Source organism: Martes martes (assembly GCF_963455335.1).
Source record: "Martes martes genome assembly, chromosome: 1".
Taxonomy (NCBI): Eukaryota; Metazoa; Chordata; class Mammalia; order Carnivora; family Mustelidae; genus Martes; species Martes martes.
Genome location: NC_137888.1, coordinates 7,451,500 through 7,478,619, shown reverse-complemented (window position 1 = coordinate 7,478,619; position 27,120 = coordinate 7,451,500). Strand labels below are relative to the sequence as shown.

The 27,120-nt window shown below is 44.3% G+C and overlaps 1 protein-coding gene across 1 annotated transcript in view; it reads right to left on the bottom strand.

Moving 5' to 3' along the window:
* Positions 1-9,783: 9,783 nt before the first annotated feature.
* Positions 9,784-27,120, bottom strand: part of KCNJ6 (potassium inwardly rectifying channel subfamily J member 6) — a gene marked incomplete at both ends in the record, with an annotated part of 179,171 nt that continues 161,834 nt past the window's right edge. The window contains one exon of the mRNA XM_080803388.1: positions 9,784-10,109. Coding sequence (XP_080659514.1) covers positions 9,784-10,109 — 326 coding nt within the window. The remainder of the gene's footprint in view (positions 10,110-27,120) is intronic.

Here is a 27,120-nt window from a genome sequence, read left to right as displayed (position 1 = left end):
TTCACTTCAGACTGAATCCAAGTTTCCTACAAAACAATGACCCATTGCCTGTGAGTCAAGGAAAGCCCATGGTACATTTTAGAAAGAATACCACTGTGATGGCTGAGGGAGAGAATTATTGTTATTCTTAAGACTGGTTTTCTGGAAATTCACTTACATGGACTAATTCATAACCGATTGGGAGGGGTGTGTGTGTGTTATGGAAATTCACTTACATGGACTAATTCATAACTGATTGGGAGGGTTGTGTGTGTGTGTGTGTTAGAGGGAGAGAGAGAGAGAGAGAGAGAGAGCATGTATACCTGTGTATATATGTGTGTATATGGTGAGAGAGTGTTGTTGCATTTGTTAGTTAAAATGTTAGTTACAACGGACTGGAAACACTACTACCATATCATGCAACATTCAGAGGAGCCTTCTTTCTTTTGGAAAAGGAAAAAAAAATATGGAAGGTACAAGTAGAGGAGAACCATGGAGTAACAAACCACATGTTTTGTTGATGTCTGTTGTAACAGAACTGGGAAATAAGGTGGAAGAAAAGTCTTCCAGTGTGGTTGTTCAGGAACCAAAAATTTCTTATATATTCACTAATGCCCCCTATGGACATGGCCAGTGGATTGGGCAAGCTATAGACCAGGTAAGCAGATCTGGCCTGAGTTGCACGCTATGGGCATGACTCAGAGATTTGACACTACAATCCTCTCTCCAAAAACAAGCTATCATCTTGAGCAAAATTCCCATGTCCAATTTCTCTGAGGTTGGCATTTGGGGGATTGATGCAGAGTTGTTCCTGTTTAGCAGAGCTTACTCCTACCTGGGTTTGTAGGTTCAGACCGAACTGAACTCTGAAAGTTTCAGCGCTAAATTCTGCTTAATCTTTCAAGCCAATTTAAAGGAGTCTGTTTTCAGGTTCAAAGGCAGATGGAAAAATAACAAGTTCATGGAGAAATAGTATTCTGGAGACTTTGCATCCTGGGGGCAAACATGAACATTTGAAATCAGGTTTTCTAAAAAGAATTTCTTTCTTTTTTTTTTCCTAAAAAGTTTTCTAAGTAAAAATTTTAAATTGCTTTTCTTTATACTTGGGCTTATTACTAAAACACTGTTTAGGCAGAGCTTATTTAATGATTAATAACATGGCAGCACTTCCTTATCTGTTACACCAGATAATGGGAAATTTAGTTTTGGAATATCTCTCTCTCTTAAAGACAAACATGATTTGGGTGTGGGGGTGTATGTGGGGTAGGGATGATGGCTTAAAGAATAGCTTTTTTAGGAGCAGTTTGGGCACCAAGTGCACACTATTCTAGGAAGAAGAGATAGTAATAGCCTACTCCTGGCCACTGAACGAGTACCTGTTTGCCTGGGCGCTGCCCTGTATCTTCTAGGATTCCATGAAGGCTGTCTGCAGGTAGACTAGCCTTTGGGAACTCCAGCCCCTTGGGGCCTCTGCCAGCTCTCCTCAGAGACTCCATATAGAGGTCTATGCTGATACGCTGCATGTTGTCATGGCAGCAGCCATGCAGGCCTGGGTAACCAGGCACCACATGGGTGCTTGGTTTTTCCCCAGAGCACAGTCTGTGCAGACAGTGGGGGAGGAAAGACCACTTTGCCAACATAGGCATATATTTAGGTAATCATTTCAGAATTCTGTACACGTGTGGGAGTTCACTGTTGTTCCTGTATAACTCTCATTTTAGAAGCTGATCCACTGGGCTGAATAAGGATATTCAGGATTGTCTTTGGCAAGCTGGATAGCCTAACTGCATATTGCAGGAGACAAGAAGATTCCCCTGGAAAAGTCCAGCTGTCCCTTTGGCACAGACCTCACTTTATACTCTGCTCAATAATGGGCTGATGTCATAATGCCCAACCATCACTCATGGGGTCTCAAGGTGTATATGGGGACAGAAATGAAAAATTCTACCTTTTTGGTCTCAGGTGGTCAGACTGTAAACATATTACGTGCTCAGTTAAAATCGATGGTGGACAATTAGGTGGTAAGAGACGGCACTAACCTCAATAATGGGTTCTTGGCTACCACTCCAGAATGGAGTGGAAACTCAGAGGAAGGAGCCTGGAAAGATGTCTTTTGGTGGTGAGCCAAGGGAGGAATTCAGAAAGAGGAGCAGGGTAGAATGCTTGGATGATGACCTGTGGTGACATGACAAACCGGTGGGCACCTGGGGACAACATAAGTTGTATCTCTATGTGTAACAATCCTGGGGAGTTCCTTGCAAATAAAGGGGAGGCTCTTGACAATGTTGTCCTTGTTTGTTGGTTCCTGTTAGAGGAAAGAGAAGGTATGTGAAATTTCTTGGCCAGGGCAACATTTGGATTGGTCCAGGGGTAGGTTTGAACAAATTAGACCCTCTTACTTAAAAAAAGGAATAGGGGCAGACCATCTGGGGTGGTGGTTGGGATTGCCTGATGAAGCAATTGAGTTTGTGCTCACAGCATCATGATATTAAAAAGTGAGAATTTCGTGAGGTTGAAGAATTAGATATGTAAAGTGAAAAAAATCATCCAGGTAATCACCATGGGACACAGAGAACTTTCTTTGGACTCCATACACTTACTCCATTTATACAGTAGTATTGTTTGGTTTTGACTTAGGTATGGGAGGGCCACCCCTGTGCAGAGGGGATTCAGAAGGTCTTATTTCAGTTCTTCTAGGGAGAGTTGTCACCCCTGATCCAGGTGTGTGCTCTGTAGGGTCAAGGATGCTGACCAAGCTCAAAAGATACAGAGTCCCTTTGTCTTCTGAGGGAGAGTGTCCTTTTCTATGTGAGTAGGAGCCAGACCTGGAGGGAGAGCCTCATCCAGAAAGCCTGTAGCAGGTGGGCATGCCAAATTGAACCAAGGGAGGGTTGCTCACCCCCACTCCCATTCGCAATAATGGTGAGAGATGATGCCAGAAAAGGCACCAACTGGATCTGAGAACAGTATTCCATCTCCTTCTCTAAGAACAGTGGCCATGGAGCCAGAGGCTCTGACCATGCCCAGCAGATGGAAGCTCAGCTCTCTGTGCTCTAGTCAATCCCTTCTGTAGCTGTGTTTAGTGCTGATAGACCCAGCATTGATATGCTCCATAAAGCATTCAGCCTGGACTGGGGTTTTAGTAACCATAGAGATCTGAACTTGGCCTCCTAGCATTTCTTGCTCCTTTGGATGGATATTTTATGATTTCTATCAGAATTTTAGAAGTAATAATGCATTACATTTTTATTTCACTAGTGCCTCTTGGTAGTGGATATTTATATTGCCTGAGAAAAACAGCCCTCCATATTCTTATAAAGATTGGCTGGTTGATATCACAGCATTTATGATCAGTGTTAATACAATGAGTACAGAGTCTTAATCTTGAAATGGTCAATTACCCTTTGATTGTAGGAACATTTCATTCTCTGAAATCAAGATCTGTTGCCTATGTGGTCGCAATGCTCTGGCCAACCACAGAGCACATTAGGATTCATGAGTAGGGGGTAGTATCTAAAATTAACTTTATAAAAGCCATTTTCTTTGATGATAAATCTTCATCACTTAATCATGCTGACCCAACTCAATGAGCTATTTTTGCATTTCTCAAAGTATTTTGTCCTTGTTTCCTTCTTAGGACTCTCCTATTTGAATTAGGTGGATGCATCAAGCTTTCTTTTACTAAGGCAATGAGGCCAAGTAAAAGTTTGACTCCTTTTACATTTATTTAAGTTTTATGGTGTTGAACTTTGAGATTTCTTTTTTTTTTTTTCTCTCACTTAGCTATTATGCTGCTCCATGCAGTTGCAGGGTCATGAGCTTTTTGCATCATCTATACTGCAAATATTGTTACTATCAAGATTTAGACACAGAACCAAATTTATCTCAGTTTCCATCATTTATCTTTCAGTAGTAAATCACAATGATTTATGACAGAATTTTTCCCCCACCTAATTTCCAGGAAAGTATTCATAAGAGAACCTGATATATATATTTTTTCCAATAGAACTAAAGAGGTAAAGAACCTCCCTTGTCTGACCTATGTCTGGTGTTGGAAATGCTTTCTTGGAACACCAGTGAGGTCAGCTTAGTGTTACTAAAGAATGTCACTTAATATTGTCTAAAACCCTCATTGTCTGGATTTCTTGGATTAAATATTTCTGTAATTGCTGATCTTTATCTCATGCTTCAGATTCAGAAGTGACAAACAATCGGGCAACCCTTTACTACTGTTTCTCCCTGAGCTCTTTTCAAAGAACTTCTTGGTTTTTCCAAGAGAAGCATTTAGTTCTTAATTCTCATGTTAAACTTTTGGCCAAGTTGCTGGAGAGAGCCAGAACTAGGACAGCTGGATATGAGCCCTCGGTTCTTCTTTATCACGTTGATCCATTGCAGGCTAGAGAGAACTAGCAAGAGGACCCAGGCACAGCTCCACAGTCCAAGGGGGCATAAGAGAGAAGACAATGTAGGGAGGTCAAGCTGGATTGATGTGTGGCAACCACTGAAAATCCAGTTCACCCCACTGGTTGGAGACATGTGTCTCAACTATTTACTTATTTAAACACCTATAGGTTCTAACCACGCAGGGTTTGAGTCACTGGACTGGGGATTCCCATTTCTTTTTTTGTTCATTAAGGAGTTGTGTTACTTTATCACTTTCCGAGTTGCCTGCTCAATCTTGGCTGGTTATTTATTTAGCACTTTGGGGACATGGTTATGAAAAGGAAGGAGTCTTCCTTTGATACCTGACTATATGACTGTGGTATTTTTTCTTGGAACAGATCTGTGAGTGACTGCAATGCATTTATATTGGAAAAGAATGTCATCATTCTAAATTGTCCACAGTACAACATTTAATAATTAGTAATACTTAATACATGAACAGTACTTAATAGCCTAGTATAGAGGTTGGCAAACTTTTCCTGTAAATGGCCAGATAGTGATACTTCAGTCTTCTGGCCATATGGTCTCTGTCTTAAATACTCAACTCTGCTAGTGTAGTGTGAAAGCTGTCATAGGCAATACCTGAATGGGTGTGGCTGTATTCTGATAAAATTTTATGTATGGGCACTGGAATTGGAATTTCATATAATTCTCACATGTCAAAAAATATTCTTTTGTCTTTTCCCCCCAACTGCTTAAAAATGTAAAAGTCATTCTTTGCTCACAAGTGGTGTAAAAACAGGCAGTGGGCTGGAGTCTGAATAGATTTGGTTTGCCAACCCTTTCTGTAGTAAATAGAGACCATAGCTTAAGACTTGGCCCTGGATTTGAGACTGGGATCTATTATTACAAGACTTGTAACCCTGGGGAAATTACTCAGTTTTCCCCAAGCCCTAGTTTTCTTTTTATAAAATGTAAATTACAATACACAAGCTCTCACGGTAGATAAGAATTAAATGACATAATTTATGCAAGTGCCCTAAATGTTCCCAAACATCGCACAATGTAGAATGTAATATTGTTTTGTTAATGTATTGTGTACTGATATTATGCTTTGTCAAAATTTCTTTGTAGCCTTACAGAGCTTTTGACTTCTAGATGACTGCATCAGAAATTCTCCGAGACATTAACTGCAGAAATATTAGGAAGAGGTATGTATTACCCCATTTTAAATGAAAGGATTACATTTTCTTAAACAGGTTGACCATAAAATCTAGAAATAAGATAATATGATATTACTATATTGTAATACAATATCAATGAATCATCTATTATGTATATGCTGACTATGTTTTTCAACTCTGTAGCCATCCATTGAAAGGAAATCATAGAAGATACTGTTTCCCGTTTATGTAGGGTGTTTAATTTGCAACTACCCTTTTGACTTTTCTGACTCACATAGAGTATTATCCAAGTAAAGGAAAGAAAGACTGAAAACTAGTCCAGACTACTGGCAAGCTATCTTGGAAATGACTATGAATATTTTGATTCTTTTTTTATCTTGAATTACTCAGCTAATCAAATGACTTCACATTCACATACAGTTCAAGTAGTTTTCTAATGGCATTTTTATAATCTCTCTGTCCACCAGCTCCCGCCTTTCTAAACAGATTCTGAACATCCCAAAGACATTGGCTTTAATCTAAATTAAAAAGCAAATAGGGAAAAAGTAAGAAACCTGAAATGTAAGAAAATGTAGGGAGGGAAAACATAAGGATGTTGCTCTTGAGACTTCAAAATTTAGGCTTTTGAATGAAGTCGTAAATAGTTTTTTAATCAGAGTACAATGAGAAATAGACATTTCAGAGCCCTAGTTTGGTTAAACCTGCAAGAGAAAATTGTGCTTAAGAAATAGGTTGACATTTTTAGAGACAACAGCTGGATTGTTGTTAGAGAACATAAGATATTGAACTAAGTCAATGGACCTGGCACTGGGGAACTATGAACAGCACAAAAGAGAGAGACAGTGGAAGGGAGTGGGGGAAGAGGGATTTCCTTCTCATGGACATGGAGTGGCTATATGTTGGATCAACAGGCTGGAATGCCATGTTATGGGGAAATGGATAAGCAAAGACCTAGCAGTACAGTGATTGCAAATATGTTAATTCAAAAGAGTATCATTTGCCGAGGGAACAGCCAAAAACATAAATAATTTTATTAGTTACATAAAGTTGACTTATAAACAAATTCATTTTCCAGTTGGAAAGCATATTGGGGTGAATGGGAGTGAGAATCTGAGGGTCTCATCAGCCTTTGGGGAGGTCGTGCATCCAGCTGTGTCTGCCCTTTTCTCCAGATTGGGGTCAACTGTGGCAAACCGTAACCCTATGGTTCAAAATTCTTATCTGGCTATCAGATCCCACCATGCTTTTATGGAAAGTGACTCAAACACACCAAACTAACAGACCAAAATATCAAGTTGAGAGTGATCTTCATTGGTTATGGATATTGTTGCATTCCAATAGGCTGACTTATTTTCATAGCACTTGATTTCCTAACAAAGTGACTGAGTGAATGGGGACCAGTTAGGCTGGAAGAGAACGAGCAGAAATTGTGGGCTCGTCTTTGTTGTACAGTCTCAATGAAAAACACCATTCAATACTTGCTGCTTAGAAAATTCAGTCTTAATGAGCTTCTTTCAATTCCAAATTTTAACAGTTGACACAAAATACACTGTTAAACTGTATTATCAATAATTGTAGAAAAATAGACATGTTTGATAGGGACATTCTAGTAAAAGGTTCTTCTGGAGCATCCTTGTTTAAAGATTCAGAGGCTCACATTACAAAAACGAGATTTGGTTCATGTTCTGTCTCCAACTACATTGACGCCAAAGACAATGAGAAATAGGGAGAGACCTCACCCCTGGGTGCCCTGTCACAGATAGAGAACTAACACATGTGCATGACCAAAGGGTTGTCAAGGCTCTTTGTTTAGTTGTGCTAGAGGGCCCCGAACTACTCTTCCAACCAGACAACAGGATGTGTGTTGTCCTTTGAGCCTTAGTAATGGATTTAAAAAAGGCCCACTGAGTCGCCAAGAGCTAAATTTTGCAGCCCATGCTTCATCTTTCTTTGTGCTACCATCCTTTGCCCTGCAAGTCTGGGGATGTTGCAGGGTTAGCACCCCCAAGTCAAGGGCGCCTTTCATAAGGCTACAGCGAGGTAAGGCCACAGTACCTCCCCACAGCCTGGCAGGAAGTGTATGGGGCTCCCTCTTCCTCCTCGACTACAACCTCCTCCTTGGATTGTGTGGAATGAATAAATGATTCAACAGATATTCAATGCAAAATGTGAAATGTTGGCAAACAGGGAAGGGCTATGGCCAACAGTTTCATTTCCAGTTAAGTCCAAGTGCCAAGAAGTAGGTGTCCTGATGCGAGGTCTCAGAAGTGGGAGAAGAGAGACCCCCTGTGTTAAACTGAGGAGCCACATTCCTTATATCTGGGACATGCTTTTTAGTAGATAAGGTCCCCAAACTACAACGAAGGCCTGCACGATCTGGTCAAGGAAGTCAAGGGCAACAGGGAGTGAGTGATAGCTAGTTTGAGTTCTTTGACCTTCATGGCACAAAGCCTCAAACTGAGCACAGCCGTAGGAGCTGAAAAGGAACTTGAGTTTGGTCAATGAATATTTATGATGGGCGACTGTTTTAGGGAACAAATACTTTAAAATTGTGAAATTAATGTGAAAGATCTGTTACAGTGCAAAATTTCCACCTGCCCTTGAGATTTTGTCTGACATTCTCTTCCATTTATCTTTTTATTTGAATTTTTTCATCTTGAATTTAGAGTTTTAGTACAAAATGCCTTCTTTCCTTCTCTTTCTCTCTTAATCTCTCTCTCTCTCCTTTTATCTTTGCAGATTAAAATGAATTAAGGCCGCAGTTTTTTGCTTGTTTTCTTCTGATTGGGAGACATTTTGGATTTGATTTTCCACCCGTGGTACTCTCCAGAAAGATTTCATAGTCACCTAGATTGTTGATCTAATCTTTGACTACTGAACTCTGGTCATTTCATAATAATAGAAGAATAAGAATAGTAATAAATACAAATGCAGGAAATGCTGATGGATAAGCTGGCAGGGACAGGAAGAGAGCCAGATGGATTCAAAGTTTGTAAGGTGAATGATTACAATACATGTCTCCTACTACATGCCTTCATGAATGTCATGGCTTTAGACCCAAACCATCTTCTGCTAAATTACCACGTCTCATTTTTTAAAGTCTGTAGTTTCTCATGATTACAGAGTGGAACAGCTGGAGAATCCATGGTTTTGTAGAAGAGTTTCCCAAACTCTTGTACTGCAAAAGGTGGCAGCTCATGGGAAAAGCATAAACACATCATTGGTGACATGCCAGAGGGTGTCCTCCCCCTGGAATATTCCCCCAGGCTAGTCAGTGAGGCTCCTGTTACTAAAAAAAGAGACCTCAGTTTTGTAAACATTTCACAGTATATCAGCATAATGGTGGTGGGTTTTGCCATGTACTAGACCTCCTAACTTCCCCCAGACCTATGGCTTATTAGATTCAATGAAGGAATCAGCAAGGGAACAGTGAGGTACCCAAACACTACCAGTCTGGGACATGGAACAAAGGCCATGCACTAAGGGCCAGAGGTCAATGGGACCAAAGAAATTAAGGAAGCAGAGACATCAGAACAGAAATGCCTACTGTACATTGGGAATCTTTTTTTTTTTTTTGCATCTTATTTCTAAAGTTATGTATCTAAACCTACAATAATTATACATTTATGTACATTATTTAGAAGTTCTTACAGTACTTTTGTACATGCTGGGCTTTATTACTAACTGCGAAAAGAAAGTAATTACATAAGGCATATATATGTACAGTGTTTTGTCTTTACCTGACCTGGGTCCTATAACTGCAATGCCTGTATGGGTCAAGCACCTCACCCTGTAGATGAAATTTATTTGAATCTATAAAACTGAGGGTTATATGCTATGTCTCGCTGCATGAATAAATAGGCACCAGAGACCTAACTTGTCATATCCCAGGTAAAATCTTTGACACACTCTTTGAGTGATCTGGTATTGTACAAGACATGCAGATAAGTAGCTTAAATCCCTAGGAGTCGGATGTGTTGTATTTCGGGAAGAGAGCAAGCTTGGGCCACAAATGAGGGCACATTGTACCTTAACCAAATCCACGTCTACCTTATCAATCTGAATAACTGAGAGAGGGCAGGTAGATATTTTACACCTTGAAGATTTGTCTTCTGATAATGTCAAAATTAAATATAAATAAATAAACAACCAAGTAAGAGAGACAAAAAAGAAAGAGAATGAGAGACAAGAAAAGGTTGTGCAAGGGGAGAGGAGAAGGAGCTGCCCAGCTAGGAGACTAAACTTTGGATTCGTTCTCTAGGTTTGCCACATCACCATTCCTTTCTGTTTGTTCCTCGAGGTTCTTTTCTTCTTCTTCGGTCTCCAGTTCTGCATGTTGGTTGAGTTTGCTGGACACAGACCAACTCAGGGGCAGCTCTGCCCTGCTGGCTAGCTCAGCCAGCTCTTTGGCACTGAGGGATGGGGTGCTGGTCTCATAGGTCTCATGGAAACTGTTGTAGTCGACCTCATAGAACCCGTCTTCCAGCGTCAGGACAGGCGTGAACCGGTAACCCCACAGGATCTCACTCGTGATGTAGGAGCTCCGAGCCTGGCATGTCATCCCTGCACAGAAGGGAACAGACGTAGGCTTTAGTGTGTGTGAAAGTGGGCTATCCATCAGCGAGGGGACTCGGTGAGCTGGGCGTGGCTGCTGGGTGCAGCCGGTCAGACTGCACCTTGAACGGGGTGCTGCACGTGAGGGGGCGTCATTCACGTTGCAGACATACACTAACACACACAGGAGTGTGTGGTGGAGCTTCCCCGCCTTCCGGGGGGCATCCCAGGGGGCAACCTGAGTTCTGGCTCACATGAAATCACACTCGCCTGCAAGGCCATGCACAGACACAGGAAGGCGTGTGTGCACATGCACACGGGTACACACTCACGTGGTTGTGCCTTGTCCACTTTTTGCTCTGGGAGAAATCATGACCCTGGCCTCCCATTGTTTTTAGAGGCTTTGCCTGAATCCTACAGAGACTTGACCATTCTGGCTACAGACTTAGGATGAACGTGGTTTATGGAACTACAGCTAGGACGGCTTTAAGCTGAATGCCATGTGTTACAGTTATTGTCCCACCGGCATGCCATGCAGGCCACGACTGCGGCCTCCAGATGAGGTTGGAAGGTGTGCCCACCTGATTCACATTTTCCCCAGGCTTAGTGGGGATAGTTATTTAGACTGTGCAGTGATGTAATACTTTAGTCTTTCCCCCTTCTTCTTAAAGACAAAAAGCCCTTTCCTGATTGCACAGAAATGCCATGTGAGCTACTGGAGTCCAGGAGTCAGGAGCAGCTTTATTTTAATATGAAATGACAGAATGAGGGAAATTCCACCCACGTCCTTAGAGAAGAAAACTAGGTAACTGGCTTGGCATAAAATCTGGGGAATGCACTGGTGCACTGCTCAAAGGGCTCTCTTACAAAACTTCTCAGGATGAGGAAGCATCCACTGACTAGTTCCTACAGGGACGACTTCCCCCTTAGCTAGGCAGGTCCAGGATCTAGGCCCACAGTGCTTTCAAGGACCTATGAAAGTTCTTTTAAAATCAGAAAAAAAGATAAACTCTTAGGTAGAAGAAAATGTTAATATAGTCATCTTTATACTAATCTGATTGTAAAATGTAATATAATTAAACCATTTTTGGGGTCCATAAAGGTAAAACTATCCAGGACTCACAAAAGTCATCCTGTGGGCCCTGTTCATTCATTCAAGAAAAGAGCCAGGCAGGCAGGGTGTCATTCACTGGGTCAGCCAGTGAGGTGTATCAGGCAACTGCTTTGTGCTGAATGCAGGAAGAGTCGGGGGAAGAGGACACATGTGGGTGTTTATACACGGAGTTTCAGAGTCATGGAATGCTCTCAGAGCATTGCACTTGCTCCTTGTGACTAGAAGAAGAAACTGGGGTGCCAGGGACCTAAGCAATTTACCCCACTCAGCTGTCAGGGCTGGAGTCAGCCTTGCCCTCACTCCATCCCTGTGCGTGTCTTCTTCTTCTTCTTTTTTTTTTACATTTAATTTTATTTTTTCAGTGTTCCAAGATTCATTGTTTATGCACCACACGCAGTGCTCCATGCAGTACGTGCCCTCCTTAATACCCACCACCAGGCTCACCCAACCCCCATCCCCTCCCCTCCAAAACCCTCAGTTTGTTTCTCAGAGTCCACAGTCTTTCATGGTTCGTCTCCCCCTCTAATTTCCCCCAGCTCACTTCTCCTCTTCTCCCAATGTCCTCCGTGTTATTCCTTATGTTCCACAAGTAAGTGAAACCATATGATAATTGACTCTCTCTGCTTGATTTATTTCACTCAGCATAATCTCCTCCAGTCCCCTCCATGTTGATACAAAAGTTGGGTATTTATGCCCATGTTCATCTTCTTGCCTTATCTTGAATAGCCTTCTTGAGTGGGATCCTGCTCATGTGTGAAGAGCTAACTAATTTGTCATCTCCTTTCTGGAGCACTCTGTTACTGACCAGTCCCTAGCTGGAACTGTTGAGCCCAGGGTCCTCCAACACTCCAGGGACACCTTATACCATCATTTGAAATTACCTCTAAGTGTGTGTTTGCCTTGTTGAGTTGTGATCACACTGGGGCTCATTGGTCTTGTTTATTTCCATGTTTCTAGCCTTTATCTCAGCGCTTCAACATTGTAGCTTCCCAGTAAATATTCATTGTCAAGTGAAAAAACTCAACTTAGGGACACTACAGAGAAGCAGCTTAATTAAAATTGTTGATTAGAAATGTCTGAGATGTATTATTAAATAGAAAGATGGCTTGTGAGTCCTTAGGAAAGTGGGAAGTTTCTGCTTCCAGCATTATGCTGGTCTATCTGTGAAGGACCCTCAGCTAAAATACAAACTAGGTGCTGGAAAATTAAAAAACTTAATTTAACCAAAAGTAATTTCAATTAAAAAAGTAAGGGATAGGACTTTTGGTTTTGGTGAAGATGGAATAAATACAGGTTTTCTCTCCTGTTGATTACAACTAACTCCTCTAGACGAAACCTTCTACAGGAAGACTCTGGAAAGTAGTACTGGCACGATGATGGGGAGGGGTACCGAATATGAAGATTGACTTCTGAGGGGGGACATTTCTTGTTTTTCCATTTTCCTTTTCCATCATCTGATTTTAACCTGAGAGTGACCCCAACACAGAACTGGGCAGTAGGTGCTGACACCAAAGTCTTGGGGAGAAACCCCGTCCTTCTGACCAGAGCACTGGGACAAGGTGCCCCTCTGAGTCGGAGGATGAGAGGCAGAGTCCCCCCTTCAGGTACCCCACCCCCCCAGGGCTGCCCCATGGGGAACTACTCCACATACAACATAGTACAGGCCCCCCAATTTTTCTGGCCAGAGGACTGGGAAAGGGGATTGTGGACAAAGAGTTTGTGGTGGTGTTTTTCTCATTTCTCACTGCTTTGCTCTGAGAGTAATCTGAGTGTGTGCAACCACACAGAGCCCCAGTAGGCTAGCATTTAGAGGGAAATGCTATCTTTCTAGACAGGAGATGGAGTGGTGGAGGTCTGGGAGCTGAAAAAAGGCAGGGAGTCCTACAGAGGTCAGAACTGAGGAAAAGAATTCTGTGCATGAGCTCATGCGCATCCTGAGGTTTGCATGCACAGGACAGAAAGCAAAAAGAAAAGATGAATTCTAGAAATTACTACATAATATTCATATATACATAATATACAAAATATACAATCACATTTTAAACAGCTACCATCAAAGAAGAAACCCTGTTGAAATCCAACAATACTTGATACTGAATGATATTGAAATTCTAAATGTCATAATTATGGGATACATGGAAAGTGAGAAAAATGTATAGGCCTAAATTCTTACATTAGAAAAGAAGGAAGTCTGAAAATGCATGTGCAGAATATCCAACTTCAAGTAGAAAAAGAAAAACAGGGTGTAGAGATGCTGAACCACTACCTTGCTCACCTGAAACTATTGTAACATTGTGTGGCGGCATGAGCCCAAGGGGAATAGGCAACAAAGATCAGTGGATACATTAATAAAACAGAAAACAAATGAAAAACAGGATCGATAAAGGCAAACATTGTTTTTTTGAAAAGTCTAACAAAAGAGATAGCTCCGGTGAGATTGGTCCAAGTTACATCCCTGGGGAATCTGTCCTCACAGTCCTTAAAAGAAAGGAGATGTTGTTGAGTGATGCAGATGTCATGCAGAGGTTTTCTGGAGCGTTCTCAGGTCCAGGCATACCTTCGACTTTGTGTTTGGGAAGGCAATGCTTGGTTTTCATAGCAGTGTTGTCTGGTCTAAGATATTTCTCCAAAGCCCAAAGCTGTGTGTGTGTGTGTGTGTGTGTGTGTGTGTACCCTTTACAAACTATTCCATTTCCTAATTTCTCCACTGAGAGCTTCTCTGTTTGGAACTCTAGTTACACTAAGAAAGAGTTTAGCCCACAGGGAAGTGAATAGAAACGACCCATCTTTTTGGTGGCCATTTCGATCCTTGAGTCAGACTATGCAAGAGTAAGGAGTGGAGGGGAGGGAGGGCATGTTATTGGTGGTGGATGCAAAGCCCAGTCCATTTAGAAGCCATGGAACCAAACCGTAGCACAGCTAAGGAATCCGTCATAGCGACTGAGCAAACATAGGGTCGGACCCAGCAAGATGAGGATTTAACAGGCAAAGCCCTATTTTTAGATTCGCAGCAGTAAATTACGACAGGAAGCGTTTTGAGCAGGATGCCGCCCTCTGGAGAGAGCCCCCCACCGAAAACCAGAGGTATTCACTCTGTAAACAGATAATGCATCAAAAATATTTATAGCAGCAATGGCCACGGTCGCCAAACTGTGGAAAGAACCAAGATGCCCTTCAACAGACGAATGGATAAGGAAGATGTGGTCCATATACACTATGGAGTATTATGCCTCCATCAGAAAGGACGAATACCCAACTTTTGTAGCAACATGGACGGGACTGGAAGAGATTATGCTGAGTGAAATAAGTCAAGCAGAGAGAGTCAAGTATCATATGGTTTCACTTATTTGTGGGGCATAACAAATAACATGGAGGACAAGGGTAGATGGAGAGGAGAAGGGAGATGAGGGAAATTGGAAGGGGAGGTGAACCATGAGAAACTATGGACTCTGAAAAACAACCTGAGGGTTTTGAAGCGGCGGGGGTTGAGAGGTTGGGGGAACCAGGTGGTGGGTATTGGGGAGAACACGTATTGCATGGAGCACTGGGTGTGGTGCAAAAACAATGAATACTGTTACGCTGAAAAGATAGAAAAAAAAATCATAAAAAAAAAAACAAACTGCTTGGCGAACATGATTCCGGTAAAACAAGATGGTTATAAACCACCATCACCACCTTTGAATACTGTAAAATTAATCAGTGTAGATTGTCAATATTCTGAAACAAAGAACTGACTGTAGATACTTTTCCTTTTTATTTCAGAACCTGACTAAACAATGGGATGTTTCTCTCCACTACTTGCTCTTCTCGGTAAGAACGGCACTGAATTAGCACAGTAATAAAGTGTTCTGCACTTGTGTTTATAAGTGTTTGTGTGGGAGAAGAATGTTGGTAATTTACCAAGCCCACTGTCAAAAAGAAGCAGTATAGTGTAATTTTTGCCATAGTATAATAATAATTTTAGTTCAGTAGGTTAAGCCAACTGCTGATTATTAAACAACAGTGAGCCCTGCCTTACACTCAAGCTCAAAGTCCCTTCAATAAACGGTTGTACTTCTTCTGTTACACAAATATTGGAGGGGCAGTGAGGTTCACCTCCAGCTATGCAAAAATAAATGGAAATGTCCATTTTCTTAATGTCTAAAAGAAGACATTCTATGTGTGTGCTCCTAATTCTACTTTCACTGAAGTAGTTGATAAAATTCACAAATTAAGTATTGAATTAAATAATAAATGCTATTTATTGCGTGTTTATTGCCTGCCTGGCACAACATGCCTTATGTGCACCCACCGTTCAATCCATACAGCAGCCCTGCTATGATGTCCATTTTGCCTACTAGTGAACTAGGGCGAAGAAAGATTAAGAAACTTTCCTAGAAAATGTGGTGTTATGGACTGAATTGTGTGCCCCTAAAATTCATATGTTGGAGCCCTAACCCCCTCATGTGTGACTGTATTCGGACTTTAGGGACTTCAGAGGTGTAATGAACGCTAAATGAAGTCATAAGGGTAGAGCCCTAATCCAATAGGATTGGTGTTCGGATAAGAGGAAGAGACACCAGAGAGCTCTCTCTCCTGCAGGTACACACGGAAAAGGTCGCACCAGGATGCCCCAAGAAGGTGGCTGTGTCCTCCTCATATTCTATAAAACTCACTTTCCTTTTAAAGTCACCCGAGCTGCTTCTGGAAGGGAGGAGAGTGATGGTAGCAGATTCTCTCATAGGATCTGAATAAATCATTTCTAAAAAGAACTCCTCAGGTGCTGCTGCCCTTTTGACACGATCCACCACAAACTTGTGAGGTAAAATTAAAAATTTCTTTGCACTTCTTCTTCATCTTAGAACATTCCCACCGAAGTAGTATGATCCAAGTACCGTGTTCCGAAGTTACTTGAATTCATTTTTTTTTTCTTTGTGGCTATGTCATCTGTTTTAGGTCTAGTTAGGTTCATTTGTTTCTGTATTTATTTCCTTCTAGGATTTGTTTTGGTTGTCCTTTAAAAATTTTTTAAACTATTTAAATGAAGTGTGTCAGGGCCCCTGGGTAGCTCAGTGGGTTAAGCCTCTGCCTTTGGCTCATGTCATGATCTCAGGCTCCTGGGATCAAGCCCTGCATCCGGCTCTTTGCTCAGCAGGGAGCCTGCCTCCGCCCCCCCCCCCCCCCCACCGCCTGCCTCTCTGCCTCGTTGTGATCTCTGTCAAATAAATAAAATCTTAAAAAAAAATGAAGTGTGTCTGGTTGGTGGCCTGGGGCTGGTCCCCGAGTGAGTGTGTGTGGATGTGTGTATGCATGCATATGAGTGCATTGTGCATGTATGTTAAGTGTGTTAGTGTGTATGCACATGTGTTTTTGTGTTTGTGTGAGCTACCCTTGTGTGTGTGCAAGTGTGTGTGTTCTTGAGTGTGTATGCAGGAGTGTATGTGGACAGCGTGGAGGCACTGGCAGGACCAGTGGGGAGAAGCACCCAGCAGTTCCTGATCCAGGAGCTTGGTGAGCCCTTGGAGCCCTGCAGGGAGGCCATGTGACACCCCAAAGCCCTTGTGGGGAGAGCCAGGAGGCAGGATGAACATGTGCCACACCCCCCTCACCAATGCCAAAGCCATAAGTAACCCATTCCAATTCAGATGGTTCTTAGGGTTGGAGAGGGGAACTTTTTGAGTGTCAGTTTAGATCTGAATCAACCATATTGAAAGCTGGAAGTGACTAAGTTACCTTTAATTGGAAAAGTGTCTTTTTTTCTACTAGGAAACAGAAAGGGAGCTTAAGAGCAGAGTTAATTTCAGTAGCAGAGAAACAAAGTCAATTCTATTTCTACTTATCTGAGTATCATGTCTATAAATTATCATCTTTCATTGAACATAGTTTTAAAAAGTTGGCTTAAAATTCCTAGAACTTATCCTTCCCCAATAAAACAGAAAATGACATTTATAATGAAAATGGCTTCATCCTGGAACAAATAAAGCAGAGTCTGTGACCCTGAGAGTGCCCTCTGGAGGGTTTATAAAGCTCATGTGATTCTGTTACTCTTTGCATCATTGAACATAAACATCTTATTTCAACTGACTTTAAGATTCTAGTGAAAAACTCAGACCTTTAAGTCTTGAGTTTGATAATTAGGACAACGCAGAGATGGGGATGGGATTCAGTGTTAGTAAGAGACTTAGGATCTTTTTGGTGAGTAAAGGACATCCCGATGGGCCATTCTGATGGACGACGGGCTCTTGTCTCAGCGTGTTAATTCACTGGTGTTAAAAGTAAGTTTGTGTTTTTGAGAAGACTAAAACTTCCATGAACCACTGACTACAAGCTTGGTGGGGTCATCAAGAGTTAAACATAGTTGAGGCAAACCCTAGATGATGATCTCATCCTACTTGCTAGCCCTTCACAGAACCAAAACCTCAGGTGGGGCTACTGCTACTACAGGTAACTGATTGGCTGTTAGGTCGTTGAGCTGCTACTACATGTGAGCTCATTGGGTTGGCTCTGCTGCTGACCCTGCTGGCCATCTCCTCCTTCTAAGTCCTCTTGGCTTCTCTCTGGGGCTCTGAGGTCCTCTGTCTGTACTTTCTCCTTGGTTGATCTCCTTCATTCATGTGATTTCATGAGCTGCTCACTTTCCGACCTCCAACCCAAATCTCATGCCTGATTTCCAAACCCATACACTGACCTGCCTACTGGGCAGCTTTCCTTGGGGGTCTCATTCAATGCCCCTAACTGAACATGAGCAATGTGTTTCACCTTTTTCTCCAAACCTCCCGCTCACCCCAGGTTCCCAATTCCAGTCAGCGGTACCACTGACATCCAATCCCTTCATGCGCATGGTTGATTCTACTTCTGAAATACATCTTGGATCTCAGCTTCTTCCTGTCCCCTTTGCCATCACCACCACCTTGGCCCACACCACCCTCATCTCCAGCAACGATTCCCGCCTTCTGCTTTTCTTCTCTCCTCTCTTTTCTTCTCCTGACACTAGAGTGACCTTGGAACAAAGCAGATATGATTATATCTGTGTCTGGCTTAGAGCCTCTCAGTGACTCCCCATTGCTCCTGAACTAAGGCCCAAATTTCTTATGCAGTCTGTCTGGGGCTCTGCTCCCCTGCATGACTTGTACACTTTCTTCAGGGGCCATGTCACCTCCTCCAGCAGGCCTTTCCTGATGTCTGTATTGAGTTAGGCCTCTGTCACACTTGCCTATCACACCCCACCTGGTCCCCCATGAGACTTCTTGCTGATAGAACATAAATACCATGACAAGCAGGGACTGTGCCTGGCTTGTGCTTCTGGAGCTGGGGGCAACGTGGGGCATGGTAAGTGCTCCATAAAGATTTGGGGAGCTAAAGAAATAAGAAGGAATTACAAAGTATAACCAATACTTCTTGCACTGATAACTCTTAGGATGGCATGGATTCCTCGACTCTGAAAAATATAATGGGTGGTCAAGGCAGCACATGGTCAAGGCTAAGACAAGCAGCCCAGGGAGAGCTCCAGCTTAAAGACCCTGAGGCTGGCCACCTGGGAAGGTTCCCAGAGAAAGATTCCCTTAGCTGTGCCCCAAAGAAGAGGCAGGAGGGGATTTCAGGTTGGTGGGGCCCCCTGTGGGTCTTGAAGCCTCCATGTGTTGCTCGCACACAAGTTTTGGACTAAGGTGATCCCGGTAGAACTAGACACTTCCAGAAAAGCTAAATTTGGCTTCCTCTGGACACTCCTGGCCTCAGGTCACTTAGGTCTACACCACTCTTTGCCACAGAGTTGCGTCTGGCCAGCTGTCTGGGTGTCTGTGAGGGCAGCACAGTGAGGGGAGATCTTCAGCTGATGTGCATTTGATCTGGCAGAGGTACAAAGCCATGGACAGCTATTAAAAAAGCTTTAGTTCCCAAACTGAGATTTGTTTCTGCCTCTCAGACACATGCATACAACATGACTCTTTTTAGGAACTGGATGGTTTACGTGTGGGAAGGGAACAGAACATGGAAAATCCCTCCTCCTGACTTCCTTCAGGCCTGTGGATTTGAATTTCAGGAGGAGGCGGAGACTGGAGAACAGTAGCTAAAAATTAAGGAGAGCTTGGGCTTGGCCTGCCATAGTTCACTTTTAATGGCTTTTTCATAATAGCCTATGTTTTTACTACGTTCGTTATCTTTGCACCTCCAGAGCCACGTTTGATTCATCTGTGGACTCACCCACGTTCCACTTTCTCGAAGGACCCATTCACACCTTGCTTTGCTTGTTGCCTGTCAGAGGGAAGTGCCTCGGGAGAGGCACATACCTTGTAATCTCACTTAAATGTGGACTGAAAACAAGACAAAACACCCAGGTCTTGGAAAAAAAAGATTGGATCCGCGGTTACCAGAGGGGTGGAGTGGGAATGGGCGACCTGGTGGAAGATGGTCCAAAGGGACAAACTTGCAGTTAGAAGATCAAAAAGTACCAGGCATGTAATGCTAATATGACTACAATTACCACCATTGTATGGAGTGTTGAAAGTCAAAAAGTAGATCCTACGCGTGCTCATCACAAGGGAAAACCCTTTCCCCCCACCTTTTTCCTTTTCCTTCTTTTTTTAGGGTATCTACGCGAGATGATGAATGTTAACTAAACTTTGGTAAACATCCCACAATTTATGTATGTCAGCCTTAAACTCCCACAGCCCTGCACATTAGCCCTATCTCAGTGGAACTGGAAAAAGAAGGAAATGCCCTGAGCATGTTTGAAACTCCTCCTAAAGTTGACAAGATGCCTGAAAAACAGCAACCAGACTCCCTGTCCTCCCCCCGTCTTCTAATTCCCAGAAAGATTCCAAGGTGCCCTTCCCATGGGGGAGGAGAAACGATGGGCAAAAGATGTAGCACGTGCGAGAACCCACCCGTGCAAGAACACAGATATTTTTCTTCAGAAAAACAGACTTTAAGGGATTTTTGACCAAAGCAATGGACTTTCATTTATTTCTATTTTTTTTTTTTTAAAGTACTCTCTATGCCTGACGTGGGCTCGACCTCATGATGCCGAGGTCAGGAACCACACGTTCCACCAGCTGAACCCACCAGGTGCCCCAACAACGGAGTTCTAAAAAAAAAATAAGTTCTTTAGAGCCTGATTCACAAATCCATTGCCAGGAAGGTGATATGACAGAGGCAATGTATTTACAAAAGCAAAGACATCTTCTTATGGGCTGTTTAATAAATGCGGTCTTAAACTGAAATTTTGGGCAAGTTTTGGAAAAGCGTAGCTTGCACCCTGCGTGTCTGTAAAGGTCTGGACGTTAGTGACTTTGGATTGACTGAACCAAATGCCATAAGTGAGCTTTTGCCTGACAGACAAAAGGGATGGCAGTGGTTGCTAGTCTAGAAAACATTATGTGGGAGGCACTTAGGAGCCTTTTCTAGAGCTTCCTCATAAATCCAGTCCTGTTCTACTATCAGAAATGTCCCACGATGTCCGTAAGCCTCACAATAGCTACAGCCTTTCTTGCGATCTGTTGAAATGTCTCCGTTCTTCAACTAACCGCAAACAGTTAATGAAATTCTGGCACATTCTTCTTACAACTCTATTAATGAACCTGCGTCCTTTCTTCAAACTTGGAATCTTTCCTGACCTGTCAAAAACTTGGTTTGGTTTGTAGAGGGTGAGGCAAGCCTTCTGAATGAGCCCAGACTTGTAAACATATGCGTAATACCGTTAGAAATGAGAGCCTGGTTTCGTCCAAGTCTGGTTTTGAAGTATTGATTTAAAGTAAATATACCACCTAATCTCTACGTTCCTCATTCCAACCCATTTATGGGTGAAAAATGCGGTCCAGGAGGACTGATGTTTCCAATACGGATTTTCGATGTTTAAGGAGAATCAAACATCCCCAAAGAACAGATGAAAACGCGGTGTGGCAAAATATACCCTCACCTTGGTTCATTCTTCCGCTCACAAATCACCAGCAGGTGCTCCTGTTCTGGCTCCGTGGCTGGTTCCTGGGAGTGAGAGGAACAGCCCACCAGTCTGGATTCACAAAGTCCCCCGTGGTGTCTCCCTGGCCGATACCATATTCTTGCAGCTGTATCATCTACCTGACCCTGCCTTTTAAGGCAAGGAGGCACCAAAGAAAGACACAGTGTTCCTCCTCGGGCTAATCTCTACCATCTCATTTTATTGTTCCTCCCAGAGGGAGGCCGGTATGTTCCGGCAGGCATGCCGGGGATGTTCAGCAGCGTTCCTGCTCTCAGGAACAGTAGGTACCAGGATTCTGGGTCATGGCATGTTTGCAATCCATTTAGACTGGTCCTAACGGCGGGGCTTGCACAAGAGGGGCCTCGGTTGTATGCATGGATCAGATGAAGGGGAGGGACAGAGCTCCACATCTGAGGCGGAGTGAGGAAGACAAGCCATCTCTTAGAGGGAATAATTCATGAGTATCTAGCACGGTGCAAAGTACTCAATTTGTTCATAGCCCATGACGCCGTTTATTAAGCTCAGATTACTATAGTTACCCTTATTGAATCCTAGAGGTGCTGATGGGATTCTTACTTTTCAGCCCATTTCTTCAGATGCTGTGAGTCTTGGTCTTTCTGAAAGTGTCCTATTAAATGTATAGACCTGGCTGAGGAGCGTGTGCACGTGCGCGCGCGCGCGTGTGTGTGTGTGTGTGTGCGCGCGCGCGTGCGCACAAAGGGTGGGGTGGGACGGGACAGGGGAGCAATACTTCATGGCTCTTTCAGAAACAGCTTGGTTCTGAGTTAATGTATTAACCGTCTCTTTTATCTTCTGTGTTAACTATGTTTTGACATCTGGGGTCTTGATGCCCCTGGAGGGACTGCCCATCCCAGTGTGGACCAATCCCTGCGATAGATGGTAAATAGCTTGCCTTTGAGAGTGATTTTCTTTTCTTTTCTTTCTTTCTTTCTTTTTTTTTTTTGGTATTTATTTATTTATTTATTTATATTAACATATAATGTGTTATTAGCCCCAGGGGTACAGGTCTGTGAATCGCCAGGTTTACACACTTCACAGCACTCACTGTAGCACATACCTTTCCCAATGTCCATAAGCCCACCCCCCTCTTCCTACCCCCCTCCCCCAGCAACCCTCAGTTTGTTTTGTGAGATTAAGAGTCTGAGAGTGATTTTCTAACACAAACCTACCAGTCCAGAGCCCACAAGGCAACTTCTTCCAGGCTCTGACACTCCTGGGTAAGGTGATTGGGGCTCTCATACTAGGGCCAGGTTTCAGATAGCCAGGGACAGTTCCTAGGCCCAGAGTCCACTGAAGTTATTCAAATTACCCCGCTTCTCTCCCTTCTTCCCTCAGAAGACACAGTAAAAGCTCTTGCCACAGTTCCCGCCAGCCTCTGCCTCCTGACCAACCCTGGTGCTTCCCCCTGTGGTCCCGTGTGCCATGGCCCCGTCCTCTTGAGATCTGTAGCAATTTGCAAGGACAGTTGTCTCCTGACCTGCTGGCCTTACTGAATCTCAGATTTTCTGTTGATGCGCTATGTTTTAAACAGTTAACACCAGGGCACCTGGGTGGCCAGTGGGTTAAAGCCTCTGTCTTTGGCTCAGGTCATGATCCCAGGGTCCTGGGATCGAGCCCCGCATCGGGCTCTCTGCTCAGCAGGGAGCCTGCTTCCCCCTCTCTCTAACTGCCGCTCTGCCTACTTGTGATCTCTGTCTGACAAATAAATAAATAAAATCTTAAAAAAAAAAAACCCAAACAGTTACCACTAGGTAGAAACAGAGAGCAGTGTCCATGGCTTCGTTTACATTGATGCAGTGGGAGGAAGTAGCTACACCCCCAGCCGTGCCCGTGCTTTCTGAACCTCAAACTGAGACCTGCAGTCTGGGCCAGCCCCATGTCGAATGTCAGGCATGTTGTCTGTGACAGTTCTGAGGCTGCCAGGAGGCCCTTCCAGCTGGAAGTTGCCAGGGATGAGCTGGGTGGAGGACAGAGATGACAGATGATGTGACCATAAATTCCTGATTGCCTTTGGTTGACCAACTGCCTCTTGCTGATGTTTTTGAAGGGGCTGTTTCTGAATGAACCAGCCTGGGTCCCAACTTAGCCACATTAATTTCCTATAGATTTACTCTGTGTCACTAAATAGGAAGGTGACAATGTGGCATGAACTTGATTCAATGAGTATTTTCTCTATGTGCTCGGCACATGCCACTACCAAGAGCTTCATGAATAAGAAGGTATTTGAGGAATTTTAAGGAGACAGAAAGACCTGATCTGTCTTGGGAAAAGGGCTACAGGGTCACAGTGTGCTGTTGTACAGTGAGGGTGGACATGGGGAGGGTAACTAGAGGCCTTGCGGATGGTCTGGTCAAGAGTCACTGGATTGTAAAGGTCACAAGAGGGAGAGAGTGGATGGATTCAAGAGACAGTTAGGAGTTGAAATGGGCTGCGCTTGATACCGGACTGGAGATGGTGGTGGGGAAGACGCAGCTTGTCTCTTGGGTTTCTGGGTTGAGTAACTGAATATCATGTGGACTCCAGGGAAAGGACTGGAGTTGGGGATGCTTGTGAGTTTAGTTTGGATATGTTGATTGCAATGCCTTTGACACCCAAGCTCTAAGAGGAGCTTTCAAATGGGCTGTTGGATAGAACATTCTGGAACTCCAAGCACAGGCCTGGGTTAGAGATAAGTTTGGGAGTCACTGGCATCTGGCACCTGAAGTGGGTGGGATGAGAACTGAAGACAGAATAGAGTGAGGGGGCCAGAGGTCTTAGCTTGAGCTGTGAGAGGCTCTGACATTTCATGCTGGTTATGGGACTATGACTTTGGATGAGATCCTGAGAAAAATAGACAAGGGAAGAACAGCCTAGGAAAGAGGACTGAAGAGAGAGAAGAGAAGTGTGGCCAACATCGAAAACTGCCTGGAGGGATAAATTAAATGAAGACACAAACCAGCTAATGTATTGGTAGACTGAGGTCCCGGGGAGTTGGGGAAGAGATGCACCGGTGGGGCAGTGGGGTCAGACACCACAGGAGTGCGCCGAGGCGTGAACGGGCAAGAGGAAGACGGAGGGAGCAGATAGAGACAATTCTCCTGAAGAATCCGCTCAAAGAGGGGAGGAGAGAGAGAGGGCAACGGGGAGATGTGGAAGCAGGGAGGCTTTGTTTTGCTTTATTTTAATAAGAGAGACTCTAACACATTTACATCCATTGCAAAGGATTCCTTAGCAAGAGGGAGGCTGAATATTCAGGAGAAAGAGGGTATCCTCTGCAGTGTTTTAGGGTGAATATCTGTCCTGGTTTGCGTAGGTCAGAGGAGTGTCCTGGCACATAGGACTCTCAGTGTGCAACTAGAATGGCTTTGGGTAAACTGGGATGGTTGGTCACCTGAGTTTATGGAGAAGGACAAAGGGGATGAGATCCAAAGCATGGGATCAGGAACCGACATCCACAGGGGGAGGGGCAGCTTTTCCGAAGCAACGGGATCAGAAGAAAGGATGAATTGAGATAGAGGAGCATTTGTAGGCTTGTTTGGGGGAGCTGGGGGCTGCCCAGCCTTTTCTATTTCTTTTATCAAGTAAGAGATACTTCCCTCTGCTGAAGGAGGATGAGGGCAGAAAGTTGGAAATGGCCTTTGTGGAGCCTGTGAGAGCAAGTTGACTGGAGAAATCATGTAGTGCTGCTGGATGGTGCCGAAGGGGCATGCGAGGTTGGGCACCACGACTTTAAAACGATGCCCGTTCACCCATTTTGCATGTGGGATCGTCCACCAGGGATGTGCAAATCGGGGGAGGTTGGTGGTTGTCTTCTTCTAGGGTTGACATTTTTCCAGGAAGTGTAACCACAACAGTAAGGATGCACTGGGAGTGAGATCAACGGGTTGGCATTCCTGGTAAGGGGGAAGGCAAAGCTCTGAGATGACAGGGTGAGGGCTGCGGCTGAGCTGGATGTGTGCCTCGTCACCATCAGTGCCAGGGGCCGTGGGGCACGACGGTGTGAAGGGTGCGGGCACGGCTGTAAACCCCTGTGCTCTTAATGGGACGTGAGGACAGAGGAAGGGAGGGACGAACATACTCCAAGGGGAAAGGACAGTGAATGACTGAAGCCGGGGCAAGCTCTCCAAGCGCGGTTTAGAAATAAAGCAAATGCAGTTCGATGCATTAGGGAAATTATTATCAACTGGCTTTCCATTCTAGGATGGATGGTGTTATGGGTGGAGATGTGTCCACCTAAAACTCACGTGTTGGAGTCCTAACCCCCAGGACCTCAGAATGTGACCTCATTTGGAAACAGGGTTGCTGCAGAGGTAATCAGGTTAAAATGTGGTCATTAGGGTGAGCCTTAATCCCCCATGACTGGTGTCCTTATAAAAAGGAGAGAGGTAGGCACAGAGACAGACATGCACAAAGGAAGAACGCCATGGAAGCCGCAGGCAGAGATGGGGCGGTGCGGCTACAACCCAGGGAACGCCGAAGATCGCCAGCAACCACCGGCAGGTGGGAAAGAGGCTGGGAACGGACTCTCCCTCACAGCCTTGGGAGGAACCCGCCTGCTCACACTTTGGTCTCAGCTTTTGATCTCCAGAACCTGAGAGAAAATCCATTCCCGTTGTTTAAGACCTCCAGTCTGTGGGACTTTGTTACGGCAGGAAACAAGTACGTATGGGGTGATGGGACTTGGGTGGGTATTTGATGCATTCTCCTCTTCTGTGTCCTTCCTGTACTCCAGCTCCAGCTCTGGTATAATTCTAGTTTAGTATTCCTTTAACTACCTTGTCTTTCTTATTCTCCAGTGTGATATTTTTCATGCTTAACCCGGGCTGCACTAGGTAAGAATATATGACCTGTTTTATATACTGAAAGACTTCCCACAGAAAGTCAGAGGCGTGTTCTTAGTTATAACAACTTGCAGACAAACTAGGTCAGATGAATGTAAACTATGAACGACAGTCCTCAGAGTGCGAAGTAAGGCCACCAGCCAGACCCCATGACGATGAGGTGGCTTAGGCGTTGGAGACTCTGAGGGGATCTGAACCCAGGTGCTCCAGACACTTGGGAAGCACTTCTGGCGAGAATGTCCTCAGGCAACTTTTGCCGCCTCTCAGAACCTGATATCCCACCTCGAGGGATTTTTATGAGCATCAGAGATTGGGGATGTCAAGCATCAAGCCTAGGGCCTGGTGTGTTAGCTCTTCCTCCATCTTCTCGGTTTTTCATTCATTCATTGGTGGCATCAGTGGGCACATGTCTCTCAGTGCTGTGATGGTCTAGGCACCAGGAAGGGGCTGGGGACATGAAACGTGAGTGTGAGTCCACAGTCCCCTCTTTGTGAGCTCAGTGGAGCGAAGCTACTGGAAGTTCTTCTCTGTGACTCTGGCTGTCTTCTGCCTTCCCGATTTCACATTTCTGTGCTGGATTGATAAATGGGAGAAAAAAAATGGGCGTCGCCTGATAACTCCTCCTGGCATGCTTTCTGTCGGTGGCAATCACAGATTCCCTGCCTCACAGCCCCTGGATGTAGCAGGAGCAGGAGCCTGGGTCTGGCCGGTGTCAGAGCCCCGACCGTGTCCCTGGGTAGGTCGTGTGACTGCTCATAGTGAGGACCAGCACACACCTCCCTCCCACTTACAGTGGTTTCCTCTCACTTTTTCAGCCACTCTGGGAAGCAGCTGGCTTGCCCTTCCTGCTCCACTGATGGGCAAACGTATGATATGAAGTGTCTCACTTGAGGGATAGGGCAGATTCACGGAAGAGGCTGGAGGTGGTGGACGTGTGTGGTTTGCCTCCCCAGCACATTCTTCCTCATGCTCTCTGCCAAGCCATGTGGACATCCCCAGGCCAGGTGGGACCCACATCAGCCACAGGGATTCTCAGAACGTCTGGGATCTACAGGAAAGGAGTGCAGCCCTTCCCAAGGAACTTGAGCCTGAGAGGGTGTGAGGCAGAGGCAGCACAGAGACAGCAGA